At 52.7% G+C, this 24,223-nt stretch overlaps 2 protein-coding genes across 5 annotated transcripts in view; one reads left to right on the top strand and one right to left on the bottom strand.

Moving 5' to 3' along the window:
• Window positions 1–2,860: 2,860 nt before the first annotated feature.
• On the bottom strand, window positions 2,861–9,680 carry LOC125115305 (translation initiation factor IF-2-like). Its single transcript, XM_047759362.1, has 2 exons — window positions 8,734–9,680; window positions 2,861–2,970 (listed from the first exon to the last, which is right to left on the bottom strand). Exons 1-2 carry the CDS (start codon window positions 9,403–9,405, stop codon window positions 2,869–2,871), a joined length of 774 nt encoding a protein of 257 aa, XP_047615318.1. The 5' UTR covers window positions 9,406–9,680; the 3' UTR covers window positions 2,861–2,868.
• The window catches only part of PIK3R5 (phosphoinositide-3-kinase regulatory subunit 5), a 76,896-nt gene continuing 61,702 nt past the window's right edge, over window positions 9,030–24,223 (top strand). For 3 of the 4 annotated variants that reach the window (XM_047759360.1, XM_047759359.1, XM_047759356.1), the window contains exon 1: window positions 9,030–9,170. The gene's annotated coding sequence lies outside the window, so the exon portion shown is untranslated. The remainder of the gene's footprint in view (window positions 9,171–24,223) is intronic. The other variant, XM_047759357.1, reaches the window with a different exon arrangement.

The following is a 24,223-nucleotide window of genomic DNA, read 5'->3' as shown; positions in this document are numbered from 1 at the left end:
TGGATACACTGACCTACACCACAGCCAAAGCAACTTGGGATCAGAACTGCATCTGTGACCTACAACACAACTCATGGCAACGCCAGATCCTTAACCCACTGAGTGAGGCCAGGGATCAAACCTGCATCACCAGAGATGCTACTCAGATTCATTAACCACCGAGCTTCTATGGGAAGTCCTCCTTTTCCCATTTTTCAGTTGGCTTGGTTTTTTGTTATTGACCTATAGGAGTTTTTTTTTTGTTTGGTTTTTTTTTTTTTTTTTTTTGGTCTTTTTGCCATTTCTGGGGCTGCTCCCACGGCATATGGAGGTTCCCAGGCTAAGGGTCGAATTGGAGCCATAACCACTGGCCTACGCCAGAGCCACAGCAACGTGGGATCCGAGCTGTGTCTGCGAGCTACACCACAGCTCACGGCAACGCCGGATCCTTAACCCACTGAGCAAGGCCGGGGATCGAACCTGAAACCTCATGGTTCCTAGTCGGATTCCTTGCCACTGCACCACGACGGGAACTCCACTTATTGTTTCTCGATGGTGTCCTTGAAGCACAAAAGTTTTCAATTCTTATGACGTCCACCTCATCTGTTTCCCCGCCGCTGCCCCTTTGGTTGTTGGTGCTTCTGAGGTCTTATCTTAACAACCACTGCACGGGCCAAGGTCATGAAGACCTACTCCCATGTTTTCTTCTAAGACTTGTATAGTTTTAACTCTTACATTTAGGTCTTCAATTCCTTTTGTGTTAATTTTTGTGTATAGGGTGAAGTAGGGACTCCTTTTCTTTTTCTTTCTCCCCCCCCCCTTTTGTTTTTGGATCAGGGTATCCAATTTTCTTAGCATCATTTTTGAAAAACAAGTCTCTGCCCCTTTGAACTGTCTTGGCACACCCTCACCAACAATCAATTGCAAATGTCAGAGTTTATTTCTGGCCTCTCCACCACGCATCTGTCTGTAGCTTTGTGGTAAGTTTTGAAATCAGGGCACTCCCGAGTCCTCCAACTTTGCTCTTCTTTTTCAAGACAGTTTTGGCTACTTCGGGTCTCCTGATTTTCCTTTTCTTAGGCCTTTTTGTTGTTGGATGAACGAGCTCTCTTTTCTCTTTGGTCCCTGCTGTGTAGAGGAAGCTACTCAGAGCCACAGATTTCCTTTTTTGGTCCAGCTACTTCCCTGCGCTCTCTCCTAAGGCCTAAAAATTCCTCTGCCCATTGGCCAGGGTTTCCCAGGCAGTCAATCATATGTTCGGCAGGTAATGATAAGCTTGACGCTTCCGCCCCCAATTTGTGTCTCGATGGGTTTTCTTCTCAGGGTTTCCCCTTGAATTTCAGAATATGGTCGACACTCTGCCGCGTGTGCCACCCTTGGTTTGCTCCTTGTTGTCATAGGAGGGCCTTTGTCATGAAGGACTATATTATCCGCATGGTGGCTCTATTATGAGCCATCCCAGGTCATCAGCAGGCATCACTTTGTCGGATGGACTGAGACCAAGACATTTATCATCTCGACAAGGTCTTTCTGTCCTCTGTCACCCAGAGTGTTCACCAGGGCGCATCCTATTAGGATAATTATATGGGTCTCTCTCCTGTGTCCTGTTCCTACGATGAACTATATTAATAAACCCTTAACACTGAAGCCCGCCCCTTGTGTAAACTGTGTCTCCGGAGCCAGTGGGAACAAATGAGCTCCCATTGACAGGAATAACTCAGGTCTCACTGGTCCAACCCCCACGGCTATAACATGGACCAGATGTCACACACTGAACGGCGGGAGGTCGCGTCTGGTGTGGCCTGCTGGGGGGGGTAACATACTGTTTCAAATGCATTCCCAGCACTTCTGAAAAAAAAAAAATCAGGCGATTTCAGATGAAGAGTTCTGATTTTTGGTTTCTCTTCACCAGTGATCCGATCTGACCACATCTGTCCTGCGTTGCCACAGGGTCACAGTGGGCTGAAGCTGCCCCTGGGTGGGGGTGCTTTAGAGGGCTCCTCATCTGCATCCTCGCCACGCTACTGTCTCCCTACCACATTGTTCCCAGGCCTCAGGGTCAAGGGTCAGTTCCCCTTTTTTTCTATCTGTGCGGTTGTTTGCCTCACAGTGGAAAGAGGTTAAAGTGAAACGTCCTGTAATCATGCCTCCAGCAAAGGTGGAAAAACAAAAGGGGCCAAGAGGGAAATGTGTTCTGGGGGAAATGGGAGCGCACATGTTTCTCAGTGCAAGGGAAGAGTATTCCTCCATGGCTTTTATTGTTGTTTGCTTTTTTTTGCTTTTTACGGCCACATCCGCAGCATATGGAGGTTCCCAGGCTAGGGGTCCGGTCGGAGCCACGGCTGCCGGCCTACACCACAGCCACAGTGACACAGGATCCGAGCCACGTCTGCGACCTACACCACAGCTCTCGGCAACCCCGGCTCCTTAACCCACTGATCAAGGTCAGGGATCGAACTCGCAACCTCGTGGTTCCTAGTCGGATTGGTTTCCGCTGCACCACGACGGAACTCCTATGCCTATGTGTTTAACCCACAGAGTGGGCCTATTGAAAGGATACATGTGAGATGCCGCCAGCCACGAAACTCATAGGAAGACAACAGAAGACATGTGTAAGGGAAAGAAAACCTTACTTAACTGGAAAAAAAAAAAAAAGGAGTGAAATTGCAATAGCGTTTGTTTCAGGAGGCCCAGAGCGTTGGCGATGCTACCATGAAGCGCCGGGATCTAGTGAATTAACACCGCCTCCCCGCTTCTGTCTGTGAGTCGGAGCTGTCCGGCTTCTGGAGACGTCTGAGTGCCTGACTCCTGCTCCAGCCCTCCGGCAAAGCTGCCTTCAAGGGGGGCTCCCGTGCACCCCAACCCCGCCCGCCCCTCTCACCTGCTTGTTCACTGCTGTGCCCTGGATCTCCAAGGTCCTGACGGGAACAGTCCCTCATGGCTTCTGCCTGAAGCTCTTTGTCCAGGAGGTCCCGATGCTGACCTGTGAGGCTGACCGGGGACAGAGGTCACACTCCACCCGTAACGACACTAAGGGCTTGGGCAGGGTGGGGGTGGGGGTGGCCCATCAGCTCCTCTCCCAACATACAATCGGAATTCTAGAATGGTGATGGATCGGTCAGACCCTAGGCCTCTCCTATGTTGACCTTCTGGAGCTTCCATTAAAGGCCATTCCTTATCTTGGAACCCAAGGCCCACCCTTGAATCCTTCTCTCAGGCCCCTGACTTTTTTCTCTCCTTTTTTTTTTCTTTTTCTTTTTGTTAGAGCTGCACCCGTGGCATACGGAAGTTCCCAGGCTAGGGGCTGAATTGGAGCTGCCGCTGTGGGCCGACGCCACAGCCACAGCCACAGCCATGCCAGATCCGGGCCACCTCTGAGACCTACACCACTGCTCACAGCCACGCCAGATCCTTAACCCACTGAGGGAGGCCAGGGATTGAGTCTGCATGAACATTAGTTAGGTTCTTAACCCACTGAACCACCGTGGGAACTCTGGGCCCTGACTTTTCACCAGGTACGCGTGTGGGCAACCAGTCCAGCTGGAGGCACTGACTAGGTCTGAGTCCCTTTAGGCTCACCCATGATCTGCAATCCCTTGAATAAACTCTACCTTGTCAGAGCATATCACCGTCTTAATTCAAGCTTGGGTATAATTAGTGCTGATCTTATGTCAAGTTTTTAAATCCATGTCATAGAGAAGAGTGTGGTATGTAGTTTTCTTTATAAGTTGTAGTAACAGAGAAAATGAAAGGGGAAGTTTTTCAAAAGTTTGTGGGATTTATGGTATTTTTTTTCTTTTTAAAGATCGTATGTTGAAGTAGTTTTGGAATTATATTTTTTAAAGTTGCAAAGCGTTAAGATACGGCACCATAAACTTTCTAAAAGAGATCACAGGCAAAACATAGAAATCATACCAGTGTTTTCTTTCTTTCTTTCTTTTTGTCTTTTTGCCTTTTTCTAGGGATGCTCCCATGGCATATGGAGGTTCCCAGGCTAGGGGTCGAATCGGAGCTGTAGCCGCCGGCCTACACCACAGCCACAGCAACGCGGGATCCGAGACGCATCTGCGACCTACCCTATAGCTCACGGCAACACCGGATTCTTAACCCATTGAGCAAGGCCAGGGATCAAACTCGCAACCTCATGGCTCCTAGTCGGATTCGTTAACCACTGAGCCACAACGGGAACTCCTAGAAATCATATCAGTGTTTTCTTAGGTCCGTCTCCCAATGCAATAGAAATAAAAACAAAAACAAACACATGAGACCTAATCAAACTTATGGGCTTTTGCACAGCAAAGGAAACCATAAACAAAACAAAAAGACAACCTCCAGAATGGCGGAAAATAACTGCAAACAATGCAACTGACAAGAGTGTAATCTCCAAAATATACAAACAACTCATATAACTTGACCACAACAAACCAAACAACCCAATCAAAAAATGGGCAGAAGACCTAAATAGACATTTCTCCAAAGACATACGGATGGCCAACAGGCACATGAAAAGATGCTCAACATCACTAACTATTAAAGAAATGCAAATCAAAAGTACCATGAGGGACCACCTCACACCAGACAGAATATCCATCATTAGAAAGTCGACAAATAACACATGCTGGAGAGGGTGTGGAGGAAAGGGAACCCTCCTACACTGCTGGTGGGAATATAAATTGGTGCAGCCACTATGGAAAACACTATGGAGGTTCCTCAAAAAACTAAAAATTTACTTGCCATAGGATCCAGCAATCCCACTCCTGGGCATACAGCCAGGCAAAACTGCAATTTGAAAAGATATATGCACCCCAATGGTCACTGCAGCACTATTTACAATATCCAAGACCTGGAAGCAACCTAAATTTCCATCAACAGAGGACTGGATAAAGAAGATGTGATACTTGAATGCCATGGAATATTACTCAGCCATGAAAAAGAATGAAATAACACCATTTTGCAGCAGCATGGATGGACCCAGAGATTATCATACTGAGTGAAGTGAGACAGAAAAAGAAGTTCAAATATCATTTGGCATCACTTATATGTGAAATTTAAAACATGATATAAATCAAAGTTCCCGTCATGGCTCAGTGGTTAATGAATCTGACTATAAACCACGAGGTTGCGGGTTCGATCCCTGGCCTTGCTCGGTGGGTTAAGGATCCGGCGTTGCTGTGAGCTGTGGTGTAGATTGCAGACGTGGCTCAGATCTGGTGTTGCTGTGGCTCTGACGTAGGCTGGTGGCTGCAGCTCCAATTAGACCGGAAACCTCCACATGCCGAGGGTGCGGCACTAGAAAAGACAGAAAGACAAAAAAAAAAGAAAGAAAGAAAGAAAAAAGATATAAATCAATATATCTACAAAACAAAAACAGACTCAAAGATACAGAGAGCAGAGCTGTGGTTGTCAAAGGCGAGGTGGTAGGGGAAGGAATGATTGGGAGTTTGGGATTAACAGAGGCAAACCATTGTATAAAGATGGATAAATAACAGGGTCCTACTGTATTGCACGAGGAACTATATTCAATATCCTGCAACTAACCATAATGAAAAAAATTGAAAAAGAATATATATGGACACACACATATATATATTTATTTATTTTGCTTTTTAGGGCCACACCTGCGGCATATGGACATTCCCAGGCTAGGGGTCGAATCGGAGCTACAGCTGTTGGCCACAGCCACAGCCACAGCCACGCAGGATCCAAGCCATGTCTGTGACCTACACCACAGCTCACAGCAATGCCGGATCCTTAACCCACTGAGCGAGGCCAGGGATGGAACCTGCATCCTCATGGATCCTAGTCGGGTTCATTAACTGCTGAGCCACGAAGGGAACTCCTTTGTATATTTATATCTGAATCACTTTGCTGTACAGAAGAAATTAACACAACACTGTAAGTCAACTATACCTCAATAAAATTTTTTTAAGTTGTAAACCTAGAGTTTCCACAAACCTTTCCACATATTAGCATCATACACCATATGTGTGATGACTGAAATCATGAAATTAATATCAATACTATATTATAATCAAATCTCCAGACTTTATTCAAAAATTTCCAGGTGTCCCATCAAAGACCTTTTCCTGGTCCAGGATCCCATCCAGATTCCTCACTGACTTTCACTGCGACCATCTCTGACAGTCCCCCGTTTTTCTTTGTGGCCTCTCACCTTCCTGCTGTTGGAGATTTTACAGACCGTCCCTCAATTGGGGTTCACCTAATGTTTTCTCATGAGGAGCCTGTCCTTTTGAATCCTGAATCTTGTGGGTTTCATACCTTTGATTTTGCTGTTTTCTCATCTTTGTCAGTGGGAGTCATAAACCCACACAAGGCATCAGTCAGGGAGGAAGCGGAAAGAGGCATTCCCCTCGGAGAGCAGAGAGAAGAGGCCCACGGAGGCAGAAAGCCTGACACCGACCTTCTTTTCCCACATTTTAGGTACTGAAATATAATTTACGAAAAGTGGAATATGCAATTTTTTTTTTTTGCTTTTTAGGGCCCCACCTGCAGCATATGGAGGTTCCCAGGCCAGGGGTCGAACTGGTGCTGTAGTCGCCAGCCTACACCACAGCCACAGCAACGCAGAATCTAGCCACAGCTGCCACCTACACCACAGCTCATGGCAACACCAGATCCTTAACCCACTGAGCGAGGCCAGGGATCAAACCTGCATTCTCATGGTTACCAGTTCAGATTTGTTTCTGCTGAGCCACAACGGGAACTCCGGAACGTGCAATTTTTAAGCCAACGTCTCCATAACTTTTTCATGTGTACACACGACGACCACCCCCCAAATAAAGATAGAAAACATACCTCTCACCCCAGGAAGTTCACTCACGTCCTCTTTCCACTGACCCTGCTCCCCTCCCCCACTCTAAGTACCATTCCCACGCTGATCACTACAGATTAGTTTGCTGGTTCTTGAACTTCCTATACAATGTTTCATCCACATTGATGGGATGAGACAACTCGATTTGTCATTTGGGGTTTCCTTGGTGCCTTTTTCAGAGCACCGAGGAGTAAAGGTCAGAGGAGGAAGTGGAGAAAGGGGTAGGCTCCTCTTTGAAACCATTAGGCAGTGAACGAAAGGCGAGAGAATCCGAATAGACATACATTTTTCGGTGAAGCAACCACAGAGGTGTCGAAAGCAGCACACACGTGAGTGACAGAGGCACCTGGAATCCTACCAGCAGCTTGGGAGAGGTGGGAGTTGAAGGGGGTGGAACAAGGTTGTAGTTCTAGGTCTGGCCACTAGGTGTCAGGTGCTGACCAGACCTCCTGGTCGGTCTGCCCTCTTGGACAGGGAGACGCAGGTGGAGCTGGGGGCCGGGTGAACGCCAGGCACGACTAACACCGGGGTCACACCTGGCGATGGAGAACGAGCTCGCTCACGTTTGAAAGGATGCGGGAGGAGACCAAGAGGGCTTGATGGGATGCCCAGCTTCTTGGTCATGGACTCTAACGGGCAACGTTCCCGCTTTCCTCCACCTTCAGTGTTAGGAACACCAAGAACAGGGAAGACGGCAAGGATCTCACAACTCCTCCAGCACTTCCTTCAGCTTTCAAAGCGCTCTCAGATTCCGCCCTGGCCATCGGGCACGCACCTGTTATTTGTGCTCCTCAGTTCCGGCTCCTAGGGCCGTCCAACCCCTTCCTCCCTATCTGGCCAGCCCTGGGCTGTCTCCAGGGTCCCCCTTCTCTGCTTTGTCGTGGGAAAAGCAGAGACTTGGGAGACCAGAGTCCTTGCCCTCTGTCCTCAAGTCGCAGGGCCTGCACCTGTCATCAGGCCTGTCCTCTCACCGCCTTTGTGGCTCTGGCTCTTTATCTGTAAAACAGTGGGGGCGGGGGCCTGCGAGGTGGGTGAGGGGCAGAGGCACTGGACGGTTCTGAGCACCTTTCCATCTCTGCCTCTGCGCTGGAACCAGTCCTCTGCGTTCCTCCAGGGTAATTTCTGTTTCTGTGCCTTGGGGGAAGTTGCTTTTTCTTGGTATTTAGCGAGCCAAGAAAAAACTCACTGGCCTCCACATGTCTCAAAGCCTCAGGTAGGGCTGTGGCTTCTGACCACCAATAACGGCTGACCTTGTGGGCTGCGCGGAACCACTGGGACAGATATTGTGACACCAAGCTCCATTCTAAAGTGGAAATGGAAATTCCAGCCTCGCTCTTTGTGAGCTGTGAAATGAACTGTTACTCTTTCTCAATGTCGGGGCTGCCTGGCAAATGATCCCCACTTTGTCATGAGGAAACGGAGGGACGGGGAAGTGCAGGATTCCTCAAAGAGTTCTTTCAGCTGTGGGTAAAATGACATCGGCCGCGTGGCCTGTGGGGAGAAAGGGGGCGGCAAGAAGGGGGCCTGGCCTCTGCAGACGACCCCTCCTCCCAGCTTCAGGAGCTGAGAAATGGCTGACGTCGCAGCCACTGGTGCCGGAAGGTGAGAAAGTCGGGCCAGAGGCTGGAAGTCTGGATTGGCTTGGTAATTCTAGAAAGGCTTCTGCTGAAGGATGAGGAGGGTCCCAGCGCTAGTCTGCACAGCAGGGGTGCCGACATTTTAGAGGTTAAGGGCACCCGAAGAAAATAGAAGTAGGAGGAGGAAGTGGAGCGCTGGGTAGCAGTGAGAGAAGGAAGCAGCTCGCGGGAGGTTCCCCTTTCTCCTTCTTCCCCGAAGCCCCCACCCCAGGCCTCCCTCCTGCTCCGCCCACCCATCTCCCGCTGGGCCAAAGCCGCGCTTCCGCTCCCCTGGCTGGGCCGCACCTTACTCCTGTGGGGGGGGGGGGGGGTCCGCTGGTGCCCAGCGCTGGCGTCCCTCCGGCCTTGGCCGCCGCCGGCCAGGGTCTGTTCCTTCCGTGGGCAGACGGGCTCAGAGCTGGACGGTCTTCTCAGACGTGCTGCGGGGCTGGGGCCAGACTCCGAGGATGCTTGGGCCAGGTTCGCGCCTCGCCGCCGCCGCCCGGCCACCAGGTGGCGTGAGCGGCAGGCTGGGCGGCCGGCCCCGCCCAGGCCCCGCCCCCGCCCAGGCCCCGCCCCGAGCAGGCCCCGCCCCGGGTGGCCCGGCTCGGTCGGAGCCGAGTCGGTATAGATGCTGGGACTTGTTCCGCGCGTCTCTAGCTCCGGCGCGGTGGTCCTGACCGTATCCGGAATCGCAGGGGGTCGCCGCTGGAGAGGGGCTCGGCGCCCGGCGGGGACTGCAGGTGTGTGGCGGGCGTGCGAGGGGCAGGCATGGGGGCTCGAGGCAGAGCCAGAGCTGCCCGCCGACCGTCGGGGAGCAGAGCGCCCTGACAGCCGCGGCTGCAGCGGGTGGGCTGGACAGGCCCTGCTGTCTGCCAGCTCCGCGGATGGGGCCCACCGCCAGGGACGGGGGCCGCACACACGTGTGCCCAGGAATCCCAGAGGCGGAACGGGGTCCGGGCGACCGTCCCTCCTCATCGACGTAGCCACTGCTGGACGCCTCTGTGCGGTCCGAGTGTGGCCACAGCTTCCTGCTGCCTCTTTCAAGGCTGCCTGGTGTCGTGGGGTCAAGGAGTCTGAGCTCTGGCCTGGGAGCTCTCTCAGGGAGCGTTGGCATCAGGGGTCCTTAGCCGTGAGGACCTCTAGCGAGCGTGGGCCCCCACGCAGTGGCTGCTCCTCTCGAGCGCCGCCGCGCTCTTGGCGCTGTCGGAGGACCAGTGTTTACACCGCGGGTGCCCGTGCGTGACTCCGGGTGCGTGTGTGCATGTGCGTGCGCGTGCGCGCTGGCCCATCCCACCCCTGGGGGTAAATAAGCGAGCAGTTCAGGTCGGTAGGAGGAAGGAGATTTTCAGAGGGAAAAGGAAGGCGAGATGAAAGCAGCAGGATGTGGTATCAAGCGAGTTACAAGCCTCCTGCAGAGAAGGGGTGGGTTTAGGCGAAGTGCGCGCCAGAAGTAGGCCAGGTCTGCTCCCAGGGTCCCTTCGGGATCCCCTTCTCTCCCCTCCCTGCGTGGCTGCTTCTATCTTCCTTCCTCCAGGCCTGGGACCACCCAGTGGGGCCCTGGTTCCCAGCGCCTGTTTAAATGCACCGTCTCCAGACACCCCCTACAGCACCGCGTTCCAAGGGTGGGGTCTGGAATCTGTATTTTTCTCAAATTCGAGTAAGCTCTTTAAGTGACCAGGCTGGGGTGGGGCCCTGGGAGCCCAGCGTGATGTGGAACGAGGCCTGGGTTCCAGCCCGGACCAGCTGCGTGACCGTGAGCGTGGCAGTGCCCTGCTCCGAGCCCGCTTCCCCGTCTGTGAAATGGGTCCTAAAAGCGACCTTGCCGGGCCGCGGGAGAACCGACTGAAGCGGGAGGAGGGCGGCTGCACGCGAGCTAGCTGCTCCCTGGGCGTTTGCAGAACAGAAGAGTGGGCGTCTCGGGCTTACCTGCTTCCTCAGCGTGGCCACCGCAGGGTGGGTCCAGGAAGACAGAAAAGAGCGTTCTGAATGGCCCAGTTCTCTCTGCCCGCTTCAGGATACCCACCCCTGCCTTTTGGAGAGTAGCTCAGAGGGCGCTGGGGCCTTTGCATGCTGGGCCTTGCGGGGGGCGGGGGGGGGGGGTTAAGACCCCTCGCTAATCTCTCAGGGGAGGGATGACCAGCTGCCGTGGAAGCTTCTGCCTCCTCGCCCCCTCTCCTTCCCAGGCCCCCCTTGTTTTCTCTTCCAAGAAGAAGCAAGTGGAAGCTAAGTGGGTGAAAAGCATCTGGGGGTTACTGGAGGGTAAGGACAGGGAGGCCCCACAGTAGAGGCTGCGGAGGAGGCCCGCCCTTGGAGGCTGCTCCATGGTCCCAGGTTCGTCATGGGTCATGGATTTGCTGGCTGAGAAGTAGGAAAAGGAGAGCCAGACGCCCAGCCCTCCAGGCTCCAGCTTGGGTTCAGCCAAGCACCCAAGTGCTGCTGAGTTGGTCTCCGTTTATAGAGAGTCACCTTAAGGGATGGAGCTGGCCAGCCCTGTGGGACCATCTGCAAAAGAAGATGTGTTTGGCTCAGCTGTGGGTGAGCTGCAAGCTTAGATCAGCTTCTTAAGAGAGGAAGCTTTTGGAAGGGCACGATAGAGTGATTACCAGCAGCTCAAGGGAGAGGTGTTGAGTTTTGAGTTTTGAGCCCCTGGCACAGATTGGGGGGAGGGGGGAGGAAAGACTCCATCTGACCTCTGCCCGAAGGGAAAACGAGACATTTCCATAGCAAACATACATACATAATAGGATAGATAGTCTGCCAATTTGAAGATGTACCTGTTTTCACATTTTAACGACTCTGAAATCAAGATGCATCTCTCTGTCTGTGGCCTCTTACCATTATAATAGGTGGCAGTATTTCTTCCTTGGTGACAAAGTCATGGTGCATCTTACAATTGATGACCTCTTATTTGCTTCTGTTAAAGACGACGTGTCTTTTACAAATACGGTGTGTGTGGGGGGGGTACACACAGAATCTCGTCATCCTCAGTAAGTTTGTACACGTCACCTTTTTTTCCAGGAGCTCTAGCTCCTAAATGCCAAAGCTTTTCATTGCATCCAGTTTTAAAGGAAATCTTTGGGAAGTAGGTTTCTGGCCTTTAAAAACACAGCACATCTGCCTGCTGTTTTGTACCCTGGACCCGCTCTGGACAAAATTTCTCCTGTCTTGCTTTTCGTCCTTTTCCTCGTTAGCTGTAAGTTCATGGTGTCGGGCGGTAGGCTGAGTACTTCTTTGTTTCCTTTCATCCTCACAGCCACACTCTGAGGTCGCCTCAACTATTATCCACACTTCATGCAGGAGGAAACTCAGGGCCGAGACCGCACTACTTGGAGGTGCCAGATCTGGGCTGACTCTGGCGTCTGCTCTAGACCAGAGAAGACCCAGCCCAACTGGCCGCCTGCCTGTGTCCGTGGGTGTGGAGAGCGTGGCTTGTAGGGCATGGCTTTGGGGGCCTGAGTGGTGGCCACCGATTAGGTCTTTTCGGTTTGCTTCCAGGCTAGTGGCTGGGGGGTTCTGGATAGGCGGGGTTCTCAGCCCCTTGATTTCCGGATAAGTGAGAGAAAGCTGTAGCGATGTGCCCACGATCCGGGAGGGCGGGGGCTGATGAGTGGGAAGACGTGGGTAACACCTTTGAATCTACTGGGTCTCCCAGCTGGGGTCCTAGGCTTTGAGCTTTAGAGTCTGGCCTCCAGCATCTAGCCTCCAGCCTTCCCCAGTTCCCAGGGCAGCCTCTCTTCTGTTGCCATGGTGATGTGAGTGGATTGCCAACTGCACACCTTTCAGAGCTGCCCTTGCCTTCTGGAGAAGGTCTGTACCTCTTCGCGTGGCTCGTAAGGCCTCCCATCCCCCAGCCCTGGTCCAAGCTCCCTGCTTCATTTTTTGAGGTTCAAGCAAACCCTGCACCTTTGCACATGCTGTTCCTTCTCTCCACATTGCCCTTCCCTTCCTCAACCTGCCTGGTGGACTGTGAAATCATCCTTGGCTGCCCAGCTCCAACCTCATCATCTCTGCAGTCTCTCCCAACCCCCACCTCACCCCACAGCGCTGGCCACCCCATCCTTCCATCCTCACTGTGCCTTTCATGTCCTACGAGAGCTAGCCGGCCACTCCAGCCTGCAGGGTCTGACCAGTGACTTGGTGGCTTGCTCCCCAGAGCCTCCTGCTGCCCAGCACGACTGTTCAGCTCTCCCCATGAAACCCCCCAGGATCTCCTAGGCGAGAAATCCACACACAGCAACCGTGGAGGCTGCCGAGGGCAGGGTGGTGTGGGGGGCAGAGGGTGGGGCTGGGAGGGAGTGGTGCGCTTTTCATTTTCGTGTCCTGGAGTCTGGCTGCTGTTGTTGTTGACCTAGGCAAATGGGTCTGTGTGGTTTCCTTGTGGGGGGCAGGGCTGGGGTGTGACAGCCACAAGCCTCTGCCTCCCTTGGAGTCAGGGGGCCGTGTGACTGTTCCCCCCCCACCCCCAGGACCTCTCCACTCCCAGCCCTGGGGACCCTGGGTGAATCCACAGACGTGTGTGGGTACCGGTTCCCCATCTCCCTGGAAATGTGCATGAGATGCTTTCCGCAGCCCCTTCTTCACTCCCAACATTCCATACACTGGGGCAGCCCCTCTGCACCGAGCTCCTTCCACGTGCCAGCCATGTGCCAGGATCTGGGGCTCCTGGAGGAGACAGATAATGGTCCCACCCTGGTGGAAATAAGCCCCTAGACGCATACCATGTAGTCACCATCGTGAGAATGGTGGGGTCCTGGGAGACTGTTGAGGATAGTATGGGGGTTAAGAAGAGGCTGCCTGAAAAGTCACATGCGGGTTGAGACTTGAGAAAAAACAGAAGAAAATAGGGAGTTCTCCTTGTGGCTCAGTGGCTTAAGATTCCGCCTAGTATCCATGAGGCTGCAGGTTCGATTCCTGGCTGCACTTAGTGGGTTAAGAGTCTGGCGTTGCTGTGGCCGTCGTGTAGGCCTGCAGCTGCAACTCGGATTTGGCCCCTAGCCTGGGAACTTCCATATGCTGCAGGTGTGGCCCTAAAAAGAAAAAAAAAAAGAAAGAAAGAAAAAAGAAAAGAAAAGAACAATGCTAATAAAAATAATCCCTAACACTGAGCAGACCAGAGTGAGCACCCTCTGGCTGCCCCCTCTCTGGTGTTCCTTCCCAATGTGTGTGGGGTGTGGGGCCCTCCTCTTCTGTGAGAACCAGGTGAGAAAACTCGGGCCCAGGCTGGAGGCTCCCCCCTTGCACCCCACTGCCGCCTTCCTTGCCCCTCCCCCATACACCAAGGTCTGGCTTCTTGACATAACAGCTATAAATACGATTAGGCGGCACCTCCCTTTTCCTCTGCACTGGTCATCACCCCAGCGCGTGCTTCGTTGCTGCTGCCGGGGCTTCTGGAAGGAGTTCTGGCATTTGTGCCTTCACGTTGACCACCCACAGCGGAGGGTCTCGGTCCGCAGAAAACCACCGCGCTGTCTGCTGGGCGATCGCCCCGTCCTCCTTCTCCGGAGCTGCTGTTCTTGCAGGATTAAGCAACCCTTATCTTCTCTGTTCTCTAAGACGTCGTCCCCCGTTCAGCCCCCACATCCTTCTTCTTCATCCCGTTTTCTTCCCAGAAGCACGAGATCTCTACGGATTCTTAATTTGATTCTTAATCAGGCATTTCTTCCCCCGGCCCCTTCTTCCCACAGCCACTTCCACGCAGCCTGGCTGAGGCCCCTTCACCTCCTCGGTGCACCTTCGGGTTCAATCACATCTGCCCCTACAGCTCTTCCCGGAGGGGTTTGAGGTGTTAAATCAACTTCTCATTGCCCCCACCCCACCCCACCCCACCCCCGCACGAAAGCACACAGCTTTCACAGTTTTGCCTCAAGCCTCAGGGTCTTGGCGTTCCCATTGTGGCCCAACAGGTGAAGCACCTGACTAGTGTGCCTGAGGATGCAGTTCGAACCCTCACCTCGGTGCCCGCTGCCGTGTGGGTGTCAGATGCGGCTGCGATCTGGTATTTGCTCTGGCTGGGGCATAGGCCAGTGGCTACTGCTCACATTCGACCCCTAGCCTGGGAACTTCCACATGCTTCAGGTGCAACCCTAAAAAAAAAAAAAGAAAAAAAAAAGCCTCCCGTCTTCTCAGATCTCTGCCGTCCACCAAGGGGCCCAGGATTGGAAGCGATGCTTCCCCAAAACAGGAGTTGCCCTACAGAGATTTCTTTGACTGACCCTCAGCACAGCTCCACGCAGGACAAAGTGGGGGTGATGATGGGCAATGGACACCTGCGGACCTTGGAGGAGGCCGCTGGTGCCTCGCGGGGGAGATCTGGGGCTGCGGTGCCCGAGGCTGAGCCCCTGACCACTCCCGAGCCGTCGCCATGGACACGCTTCCTGGGTTTGCCATCAAGTCGTGATTTCGGCCTGTTTCCAAGATGATTCCAGAGCGCTCCTTTGGCTAGTGGTGTCCCTAAAAGAAGCCCTCTGCCCTGACCCCCCACCCCCACCCAACCCCACCAAAGAGGGAGCTAGATTTAAGGGCAGAAAGGAGAGGCAGAGGCGGTGCGTGCTGGTGGCTGTCAGCACTGATGGAGGTGGTCCCGGAACAGAGAGGCGGCCGGGGCTGTTGCCGCAAACGTTCTCACGGCCGCCCGCGTCCCCAGGGACGGGCACGAGCCTGAGGCTTTGTTTCTCTCATGTGGTCACAGCTCTTTAGTGCCAAGGCCTTAAAGTCAAGTGCCACTCGCGAAGGAAGTTTTCTTCAATTCCTCATTTCGGAGGCTTTGAAAAAGCATGAATGGAAGTTGGGTTTGTCGGTCACGACCTGAAGCACCTGCCGGGGAAAGCCTTGTATTTTTCGAGATCGATTTGCCTGACGTGTCTGATCATTAACTTCCTTCTGTTCAACCTCCTTGCGCTTCTGGAATAAACTACTGGGTCGAGGGGTCGAATTCTTTCAATCCAGTGCCGACGTGCTGTGATTCCCTTTAAGATTTTTGCATCTATGCTTCTGAGTCAGGTCGGCCTATATTTTCCTTTTCTGTGCTGCTGTTGTCAGGCTGTGCGGGGCTGGTTTTGCCAAGTGACTTCAGAGGCATATTTCGTGTCCTTCTGCTCCCAGGGGACAGCTTGTAGTGCAGGGAATGAATGATCTGTTGCTCGGAAGTCGGGAGAGCAGCTCTGGCCTTTAGGTCTTCCACGGCTGGATTCTTGGTTCCTTCCATCCCCCCACCCCCGCCACCCCCCCCCAGCCCCTGTCCTCCCAGGTACACACTTGTCACCTCTGCGCTCCCAAACCGGAACCTGAGAATCATCTTTGATTCTCGGGCGTCCAACCGTCAGCCCCTAATTCCCTTGAGTCTTTATTTTCTCTCCCCTTCCCCTGAGCGAAGGCCCATTTTCACGCTAAGATGCTTCCATCCAGGCTCGGAAAGCCGATCCGTGCGGGGGCTGCATTTAGTGGGAATGCTGATAAAGCACCACCTTATGGCCAGAGGAAGCCAACCCAGGTAGCGATGGCATAGTACCAATGACCACAGAAGCAGAGATGTTGTCCCTCTAAGAAGGGGACACGGGGAGAAATAATATTTATCTTCAGGCATTGGAAGGGGCAGCATCTTTGGAAAAGGTTAGGACCTGCCGTGGGGAGCTCATTCTCCAAGAAGGCAAAGGGCCAGTGAAGGAAACAGACCTCAGCTCGCTGCCAGGAAGGTGTCAGAGAAATTCAGAGCAGATGGCCAGTGGAACTTGTGGTAGTAAGTTCCCCGTCGGCAGAAGCGTTCAGGGAAAATGCCTGTCGCTTGTAGAAACGAAAGCCACGAGGCTGGACACCGAGAGCACTTCACTCCGGAGTCTCTAGTTCTCCAAATCTCAGTGGCTGCCACTTACTGACAGTGTAAAAGTTGGTTGTTCTGAGAACATAATTTGAATTTAGGAAATTCGGTGGCCTTGAGTAAACAAATCCCAAAGCTGGGCAGTTCCCTCACAAATCCCCCTGCCCCCTCCCCTCCTCTTGAGCACAGTGGTGGTTCAAGAGCCCGAGGTGTCTGTGGTGAGACCCTGGAGCCACCTCTGGACACAGGGATGCTTGCCCACATCCCGTGCTGAAGGATGGACTTTCGGGGGTTTGGTGGCGGGGTGGGGTGGGGGGTCTCTCTCTCTTTTCTTTTTCTTTTTTTGCTTTTTAGGCTCACACCTGAGGCACATGGAAGTTCCCAGGCCAGGGGTCAAGTTGGAACCGCAGCTGCTGCCAGCTTACACCACAGCCACAGCAACGTGGGATCTGAGCTGCATCTGTGACCTACACCAGAGCTCACGGCAATGCTGGATTCCCAACACACCAAGTGGGGCCAGGGATCGAACCCGCATCCTCATGGACAGTAGTCGGATTCATTACCACTGAGCCATTGACGGGACGTCCAGGGGTGGGGGGGAGTCTCTTGTTTTTGGCTCCTCCCGACACCTGGTGAAATGGACCAGCGCAGGCACCCCTTCCCAGTGGCTGTCCCAGGTAAGCTCTCAGAGCTCACCTGCCCAGCCTCCAGGTTGCACTGGGAATGAATGGCCTCTTGTTGGGGTTTCCGAGCCAGCGTTTCGTTTGCATTTTGCATTCACTTCTGTACTGCCATCTTGGGAGTTTCATTTTGAGAAAACCCAAAGCTGAGAGCTCTGCTTGGCCTGTTATTGTGCTGATGAGAACACCGGGGGCTGTGGGGGTGGTGTCCAGATGACAGGATGGGAACAGATGAAAGCTGTGGTCCTTGCTGGCCCCACCAACCTCCTCATCGCTCTGAGCTTGCTCCCTCTGGGGTCAGTGGGCTCAATATTCTGACATCCGAGGGTTTTCAAAGGCTGCTCTCCCAGAGTGCACTTGCAGGGGCCGCTCTGGTGGGCTGAGCAGTGAGGAGACCTGCTCCTTCCCTCATGTTAGGGCAGGACTCCCAGGGACGCACGTCCTTCTGATCACAGTGGCACCGTGCCTCTCTCTAGCCAGGCTCCCCTACCAGGTGGCTTCCTCTAGGGTCACTGGTGGCTTTGTAATGGCAGATTCCAATGGCCTCTTCCCAATCTGCATCTCCCTTTGAAACCTCTATAGCATTTGATGCCCGGCAGCCCAACCCAGAGCCTGTTTCCCCATATATACCCCCTGGCACCCCTCTGTACATGCCTCTTCCTGCCATCCATGGATACGCTTTTTTTTTTTTTTTCTTTCTAGGGTTGCACCTGCAGCATATGGAAGTTCCCAGGCTAGGGGTCGAACTGGAGCTGCAGCTGCCAGCCTATGCCACAGCCATAGTCACGTGGAATCCGAGCCACATCTGTGACCTACACCAGAGCTCATGGCAACACCAGATCTGTAACCCACTGAGCGAGGCCAGGGATCCAACCCACGTCCTCATGGATCCTAGTCGAGTTCATTACCACTGAGCCACAGCGGGAACTCCCCATCTCTGCCCAGGCTTGTCTCTGTCACCCAAACCCTTCTCTCCAATGTTGGTCATTGTCACCATTTCAACTGGAACCTGGGTCCAGAGCCAGCTCCTCACTGGCACGGCGTGCCTCCTCTATAGATTTCCCTATTTGGGGCATCTGGTGAAACCAGACTCCCGGGCTGGAGACGCAGTCATCCACGGCTTGGTCCTCCCTCCCTGTCCCTGGCGTCTGTCATCCAGCCGCCTCTGGCGGGTGCTTCCTTTCCCCGAAGGTTCTTGCTTCTTCTTACTTCCCCATTGTCCTCCTGCCACTAAACTCTGCTTTCATCACTGTCCCCTATGCCCGCTCGGGGGCCTTTGGGGCCCCACGCTCTCCCTTGCTTCCCCAGGAGACTCTTCTCATGAAAACGCCTTTGTCAAGCCTTCGGTGCCACCTGCCTCCGGGGCCAAGTCCAGAGTCCACGGTCTCGGGTTTCCAAGTCAAGGACCAGGTCTTCCCCATGAATCCTCAGCCTCCCTCCGGCCAGACCGCCTGACTCAGCCCCCCCGGACCTAACGGGTGTTCTGGCCTCTCCTATCCCCCTCCTGGTGAGGAAAACTTCCCGCCCGGCCTGTTTGGCACCCACCCCGCAGCACAGGGCCAGGGGGTGATGGTGCTGGGTGGGTGTGTGCGGAGTGAATGACTGCCTGGGTGAAGCAGCCCAGAGGAGGCTGGCTCAGCCGTGCAGGTTGATGCTCTGGCGGATTGGGCTGCCCCCCATATCTGAGATCTTTGTGGGGTTCAGGCATCTAAGGGATTCTGTGGGCATCTAAGGGGAAAAACCAGGCATCTTGACACTCCAGCACAGGCGGGACAAAGCCGATGTCCTTCTCTGGGCTGCTTCAGATCCCGGAGCCCCTGGCAAACTCCAGCTGCTAAGACCCGACTCCATCTTCACCCCGCCCGCCAGGTGACTGAGATCTAAGACAGCCGCTCTGTTAGGTCTGAAAGCTGGAAACGGCCCCCAGACAAACCACTCCCAGGCTGGTGACCCCGCCTTGACAGGAGCCTGGGGAAGTGTCTGTTTGCGACATGGTGTTTACAAGGCAGAGGGGCTTCCTGCCCCGCCCGCCTGCTCGCTGCCTGCCTGGCAGGCTGTGGGGCAATCCACAGGGCTGTTTTCAGGGAGAGTGGGGCAAAGAAATGCTTGGATGATTTCTGGGGGTTCTTCAGCCATCCCTGGGGTGGCCTGGCCAGGCTGACCTTGGAGGGAGATGTGGAATTCAAGGGTTTTTTTTGTTTTTTGTTTTTTTCCCACTGTACAGCAAGGGGATAAAGTTATCCTTACACGTATTCATTTTTCCCCCACCCTTTGTTCTGTTGCAATATGAGTATCTAGACATAGTTCTCAATGCTATTCAGCAGGATCTCCTTGTAAATCTATTCTAAGTTGTGTCTGATAAGCCCAAGCTCCCGATCCCTCCCACTCCCTCCCCCTCCCATCAGGCAGCCACAAGTCTCTTCTCCAAGTCCATGATTTTCTTTTCTGAGGAGATGTTCATTTGTGCTGGATATTAGATTCCAGTTATAAGTGATATCATATGGTATTTGTCTTTGTCTTTCTGACTCATTTCACTCAGTATGAGTCTCTAGTTCCATCCATGTTGCTGCAAATGGCATTATGTCATTCTTTTTTATGGCTGAGTAGTATTCCATTGTGTATATATACCACATCTTCCGAATCCAATCATCTGTTGATGGACATTTGAGTTGTTGGAATTCAAGTTTTAAATTGGGAGAAATTTAAGCACGACGGGTCGTTGTTGAGAACTTGCACAGGAGTTCCCGTCGTGGCGCAGTGGTTAACAAATCCGACTAGGAACCATGAGGTTGCGGGTTCGATCCCTGCCCTTGCTCAGTGGGTCAAGGTTCTGGCGTTGCCGTGAGCTGTGGTGTAGGTTGCAGACGCGGCTTGGATCCTGCATTGCTGTGGCTCTGGCGTAAGCTGGCAGCTACAGCTCCGATTGGACCCCTAGCCCGGGAACCTCCATATGCCGCAGGAGCGGCCCAAGATATGGCAAAAAGACAAAAAAAAAAAAAAAAAAAAGAACTTGTACATTTCAGCTTCGAAAGCGTTGTTTGCAAACGTGGCCCCGTTGGTCTAATGTGGGGATGCTTTCAGAGCAAAGAGAGACTCCCCTCACTCACTACGGAGCAGGGATGAGCTGCTGCTTCTCTCTTTTTTTTTTTTTGGAAGGGGAGTTATGCTTTGGGGAGGAGTGAAGGCTTTCTGGGTGTGGGGAGAGGAGTGGAAAGGCCTCCCCAGGAGAGAGATGCTTCATCCAAGACAGAGAGCGACGCCCCTCTCCATGCCCCCCTGAGAAATGGGCCGAGGGGGCCGAGACTGGCCTCCCTGCCTCCTCTGAGGGCGGTGGCAGCCTGGGGGCGCCCACCCACCAGCCTGGGCCCACCGCCACAGCACCCGCAAGAACCCAGCCCTGTGTCCGGGGCCCCTGCCTATCTCTGGGCTCCAACACAAGCATCCAGGAAGGTCTGAGACGGTTCCTCAGGCTCTCTGGGGCCCGGGGACGGGACTAATCCATGTCTTCTTCCCAGCGAGTGGGAGACCATCTTTGGCCTCCACCTCATCACGTGGCTTCTGATGACCTGACGTTGTTTCCTGGGGTGAAGTCTTTCTCTGAACCCATCAGAGAGCCTGAGCTGCCCTCCTGCAGGGCAGAGGCCCAAGGGCCCCCCTGTGCCACCGAGACATTAGCCTGCGGGTCACGGTGTGATAATACTGGTTTGTGTAGAGAGGTTTGCTCTAAAGCGTGGAGGAAGGACAACTAAGGGCTTGGCCCTTTAAAGCATCTGATCGTCAGACCTCCTACTTGAAAGTGGCAGAGGCTGGCCTGAGGGGTGGGGTCGAGGAGGGAGGTGAGAAGCTGAGTTGAGCAAGGGCTAGCCTTGTGTGGCATCCAGATAACACGTTTCTGGACGAGTGAGGCCACGGAGCTCAGGACCGAGGCAGGTGAGCTGTTTGGGAGTCGGGAGAGGGGGTCGTTCTAGAAGGCACCTGATTCTGCTAGAAAAACAAGATGGTGGGGACGTGTGGGAATTGGTAGAAGCAAGCCTTCCATACTGGGCCAAGCACTGGATGCCAGGGATGCAGGCGATGCCACCAACTTCCCATTCCCCTTAGTCTCCCTCTCTGGCCCAGGTGCAATCCTGGTCCAGCCTTCTCCCTGAGATGGAGGTGGCTGAGACCGCCTCTTCTTGGGCCAAGCCTCAACCCTCCCGGACTCCTGCCAAGGCTCCTGTAGGGTGAAAGTCGAAGGGACGGGGTTGGCGCCGTGGTTGAGTCCAGACTCAGTCCTCTTAGAGAGTCTGGTTCCACCGCCCCCCGATCCAACCAGCTGACTTTTGAAGATGGGAGTATTTCCCATCGACTGCGTGGCTCCTAAGACCTGCTCAGTAGGTGGAGGTGGGGACATGACGTTTTAAATAAAGACCAAATTTTTTAGAGCAATTTTAGGGTTACAACAAAATTGAGAGGAAGGTGTGGGGCTTTTCCTCATGCCCCTGCCCTACACATGCAGAGCCTCTTGCATTGTCAACCTCACTCACTAGATGAGGGATTTTTTTTTTTTTTTTTAAACCAAGGATGAATCTACGTTGACTCATCATAATCACCTAAAGTCTGTAGTTTCCCTTAAGGGTTCATTCTTGGTGCTTTACATCCGATGGGTTTTATAAATGTATAATGACATACATCTACCGTTATAATATCCTACAGAGAGTATCATCCGTGCCGTAAAAGTCCTCTGTGCCTCATCTGTTCATCTTTTCCCCTCCCACTCCCTCCAGACATATTAGATCTTTTTGTTACTTTTGTTCAGGGGACCTAATTTTTCGCCAACCTGTTTGATCTTGTCTAGGGAGAAAAAGTTTTGTCATACCCCCTACCTTAGTCTCATGGTACCTTCTTATCAAGTAGGAAGACATTATCTCTAATTCACTTGCCAAAATAATACCCTCTCAACTGGAACTGCTTCAGTGACAGCCAGTGAACCCGGCTTGCTCCTAAAAACGTCTGACCTTCCAAGAGCTCGATCCCTGCTGCTCCCCCAGAGTGGGATACACAGAGGTGGGAAATGCATGCTGCTTCTCTGCAGGATGACTTCAGCTTTTATGAGGTGTCCTTTTACAAGGGAATTTTGGGTACACCACGTGGTCTCTATTTAAGGTCAGACCATACATACACATTTGGGGAAAATCCCGCCAGCTGTATCTAAATGACACAGTCATGGACAAATAAAAACATAATTTTGCTTCTCAGATAAATCAGCAGTCACTGAAATACTAGTTAGTATATTGGTCTGTTTGTTATTTTGCAGGGACCCAAAACGGTAGTGGCTTAAGCAAGAGAAAGCTTTATTCCTCCTTCATGTCTGAGCATAAAGTGGTCCAGACTTTATATGACAGGCTGGTAGGTCAGGAACCTATGCTCCTTCTATCCTGTTGCTTTGTCTTACTCCCCATGCAGCTTTCATCTCATGGTGCATGGTGGCTGCTCTTGCGATTGCCATCACATCTACATTCCAGCTAGCAAGAGGAGGGAAGAGGGAGAAGAAGGCATGCCTGTTCCTTTTAAAAGGGTGATTTGGAAATTGCCCTCATCAGTGTCTGCTTAAAATCCATGGGCAAGAATGTAGTCCAGTGACCACTTAGCTACGAGAGAATCTGGGAAATGTAATCTAAATTTTCTAAAAAACGGTGTTACTGTATAGAAGGGAGGAGAATGGGTATGCAAAGACAATTATGACTCTCACCCCCATTTGAACTCTATTAGCTTGAGATCTTTCTGAATCTTCACTGTCATGTCAACGTTCTTTATCCCTTTACTGTTCTGGAGCCCACCTTCCAAGCTCTATTGAAAACCATTCATAAAAATGGCATGCTCCAGTTCCTGTTGTGGCTCAGCAGGTTAAGAAGCTGATGTAGCCTCTCAGGATGCGGGTTTGATCCCTGGCCTCGCTCAGTGGATTAAGGATCCAGCATTGCCACAAGAGGTGGTGTAGCTCACTGATGCAGCTTGGATCTGGCATGGCTGTGGCTGCAGCATAGGCTGCCACATGTAGCTCCGATTAGACCCCTAGCCTGGGAACCTCCATATGCTGCAGGTGTGGCCCTAAAAAAAAAAAAAAGAAAGAAAAAGAAAACAAAAAGGCCGTACTATACCAAAAGGTGGAACCCACCCAAATGTCTATCTACAGATGGGTGGGTAAACAAAATGTGATCTATACATACCTATAATGAGATGTTATGTACAATATCTCAAAAAGGAAGGACATCCTGATACATGCTACGATATGGATGAAGCTTGAGGATGTTATGCTGACATAAGCCCATCACAAAAGGACGAATATTGTCTGATTCCACGTCCCTGAGGTCCCAAGAGTAATCCAGCTCCTAGAGAAATGGAAGGGTGGCTACCAGAGGCAGGGGAAGAGCGGAAGGGGGAATTAGCGTTGAAAGGGTCCCGAATTTCCGCTTGGGAAGATGAAAAAGTTCTGGAGATGATGGTGTGATGATCACACAATTTTGTGAACGTACTTAAGGCTGCTGTGCTGTAGCCTTAAAAATGGTTAAAACAGTAAAATTGATGTTACTTCTATTTTATCAAATTTTTTTTTCCCATGGCATGCTCTAAAGGAGCCAAAGCTGAGTTCTCTGGCCTTTTAGGAGAGAAGACCCCGCAGAAGAAGGCCCCCAGGGCTCTTGGGTGAGGTTCTCAAGCCAGTGGCGAATCTGCTTATCTGTTACCATTCTGCTCACATTTTTTTCTGATGTCCTGAGCCAATGGCTGGACTCCTGATCTGCTGTTTTCGTGCTTTGTCTTGTATTACTGGCTTAGGTAGTGAGTCCATTCCAGCCCCTGGTGGTCCCTGGATCCTTTGCCGAAGACTCTTCACACACTGCCTCTTCCCATCGTGCTGAGAACGTGGCTGGGCGGGGGGGTGGCGCTTGCAGGCTTAGAGACTGTAGCTTCCAGGATTCTACCTTTTTTTTTTTTTTTTTAACATTCTCCACAATTGGGGCAACCTTTTCCAGTGACTGTCCCTGTCTTTCCCCATCTTTCTCCGTCTGTCTCACTCTCTGTCTTCTTTCCCTTATGCATCTTTCGTTTTCTCTGATCCATCAAAGATGAGCGGTGGCAGTTCCCTTTCACAACCTCAAGTTTCTTTATGACTCTGAGAGGTATTTATACCCATCTGCAACCCTCAATTCTTCTTAAGCGGCAAGCTCCCTGGTTGTCAGCCCTTGGTGTCAGCCCTTGGTTGTCAGCCCCTTCTCCCAGGCTCCCCCTCACTCCCTTGCCATTGTGGTCCTCTGAATCC

The sequence above is a fragment of the Phacochoerus africanus genome, chromosome 14 (assembly GCF_016906955.1).
Source record: "Phacochoerus africanus isolate WHEZ1 chromosome 14, ROS_Pafr_v1, whole genome shotgun sequence".
NCBI lineage: Eukaryota > Metazoa > Chordata > Mammalia > Artiodactyla > Suidae > Phacochoerus > Phacochoerus africanus.
Note: the sequence above shows the minus strand (reverse complement) of the source record. Positions and strands in the feature narration are given on the sequence as shown.

Excerpts from the sequence above, each read along its gene's own strand:
- LOC125115305 (XM_047759362.1), bottom strand. The coding sequence starts at position 9,405 with ATGAGGAGGGACGGTCGCCCGGACCCCGTTCCGCCTCTGGGATTCCTG. Across the intron at positions 2,971-8,733 it reads CCCCCCCCCACAGGAGTAAG|CCTCACAGGTCAGCATCGGG; the intron begins GTGCGGCCCAGC and ends GTCCCCGGTCAG.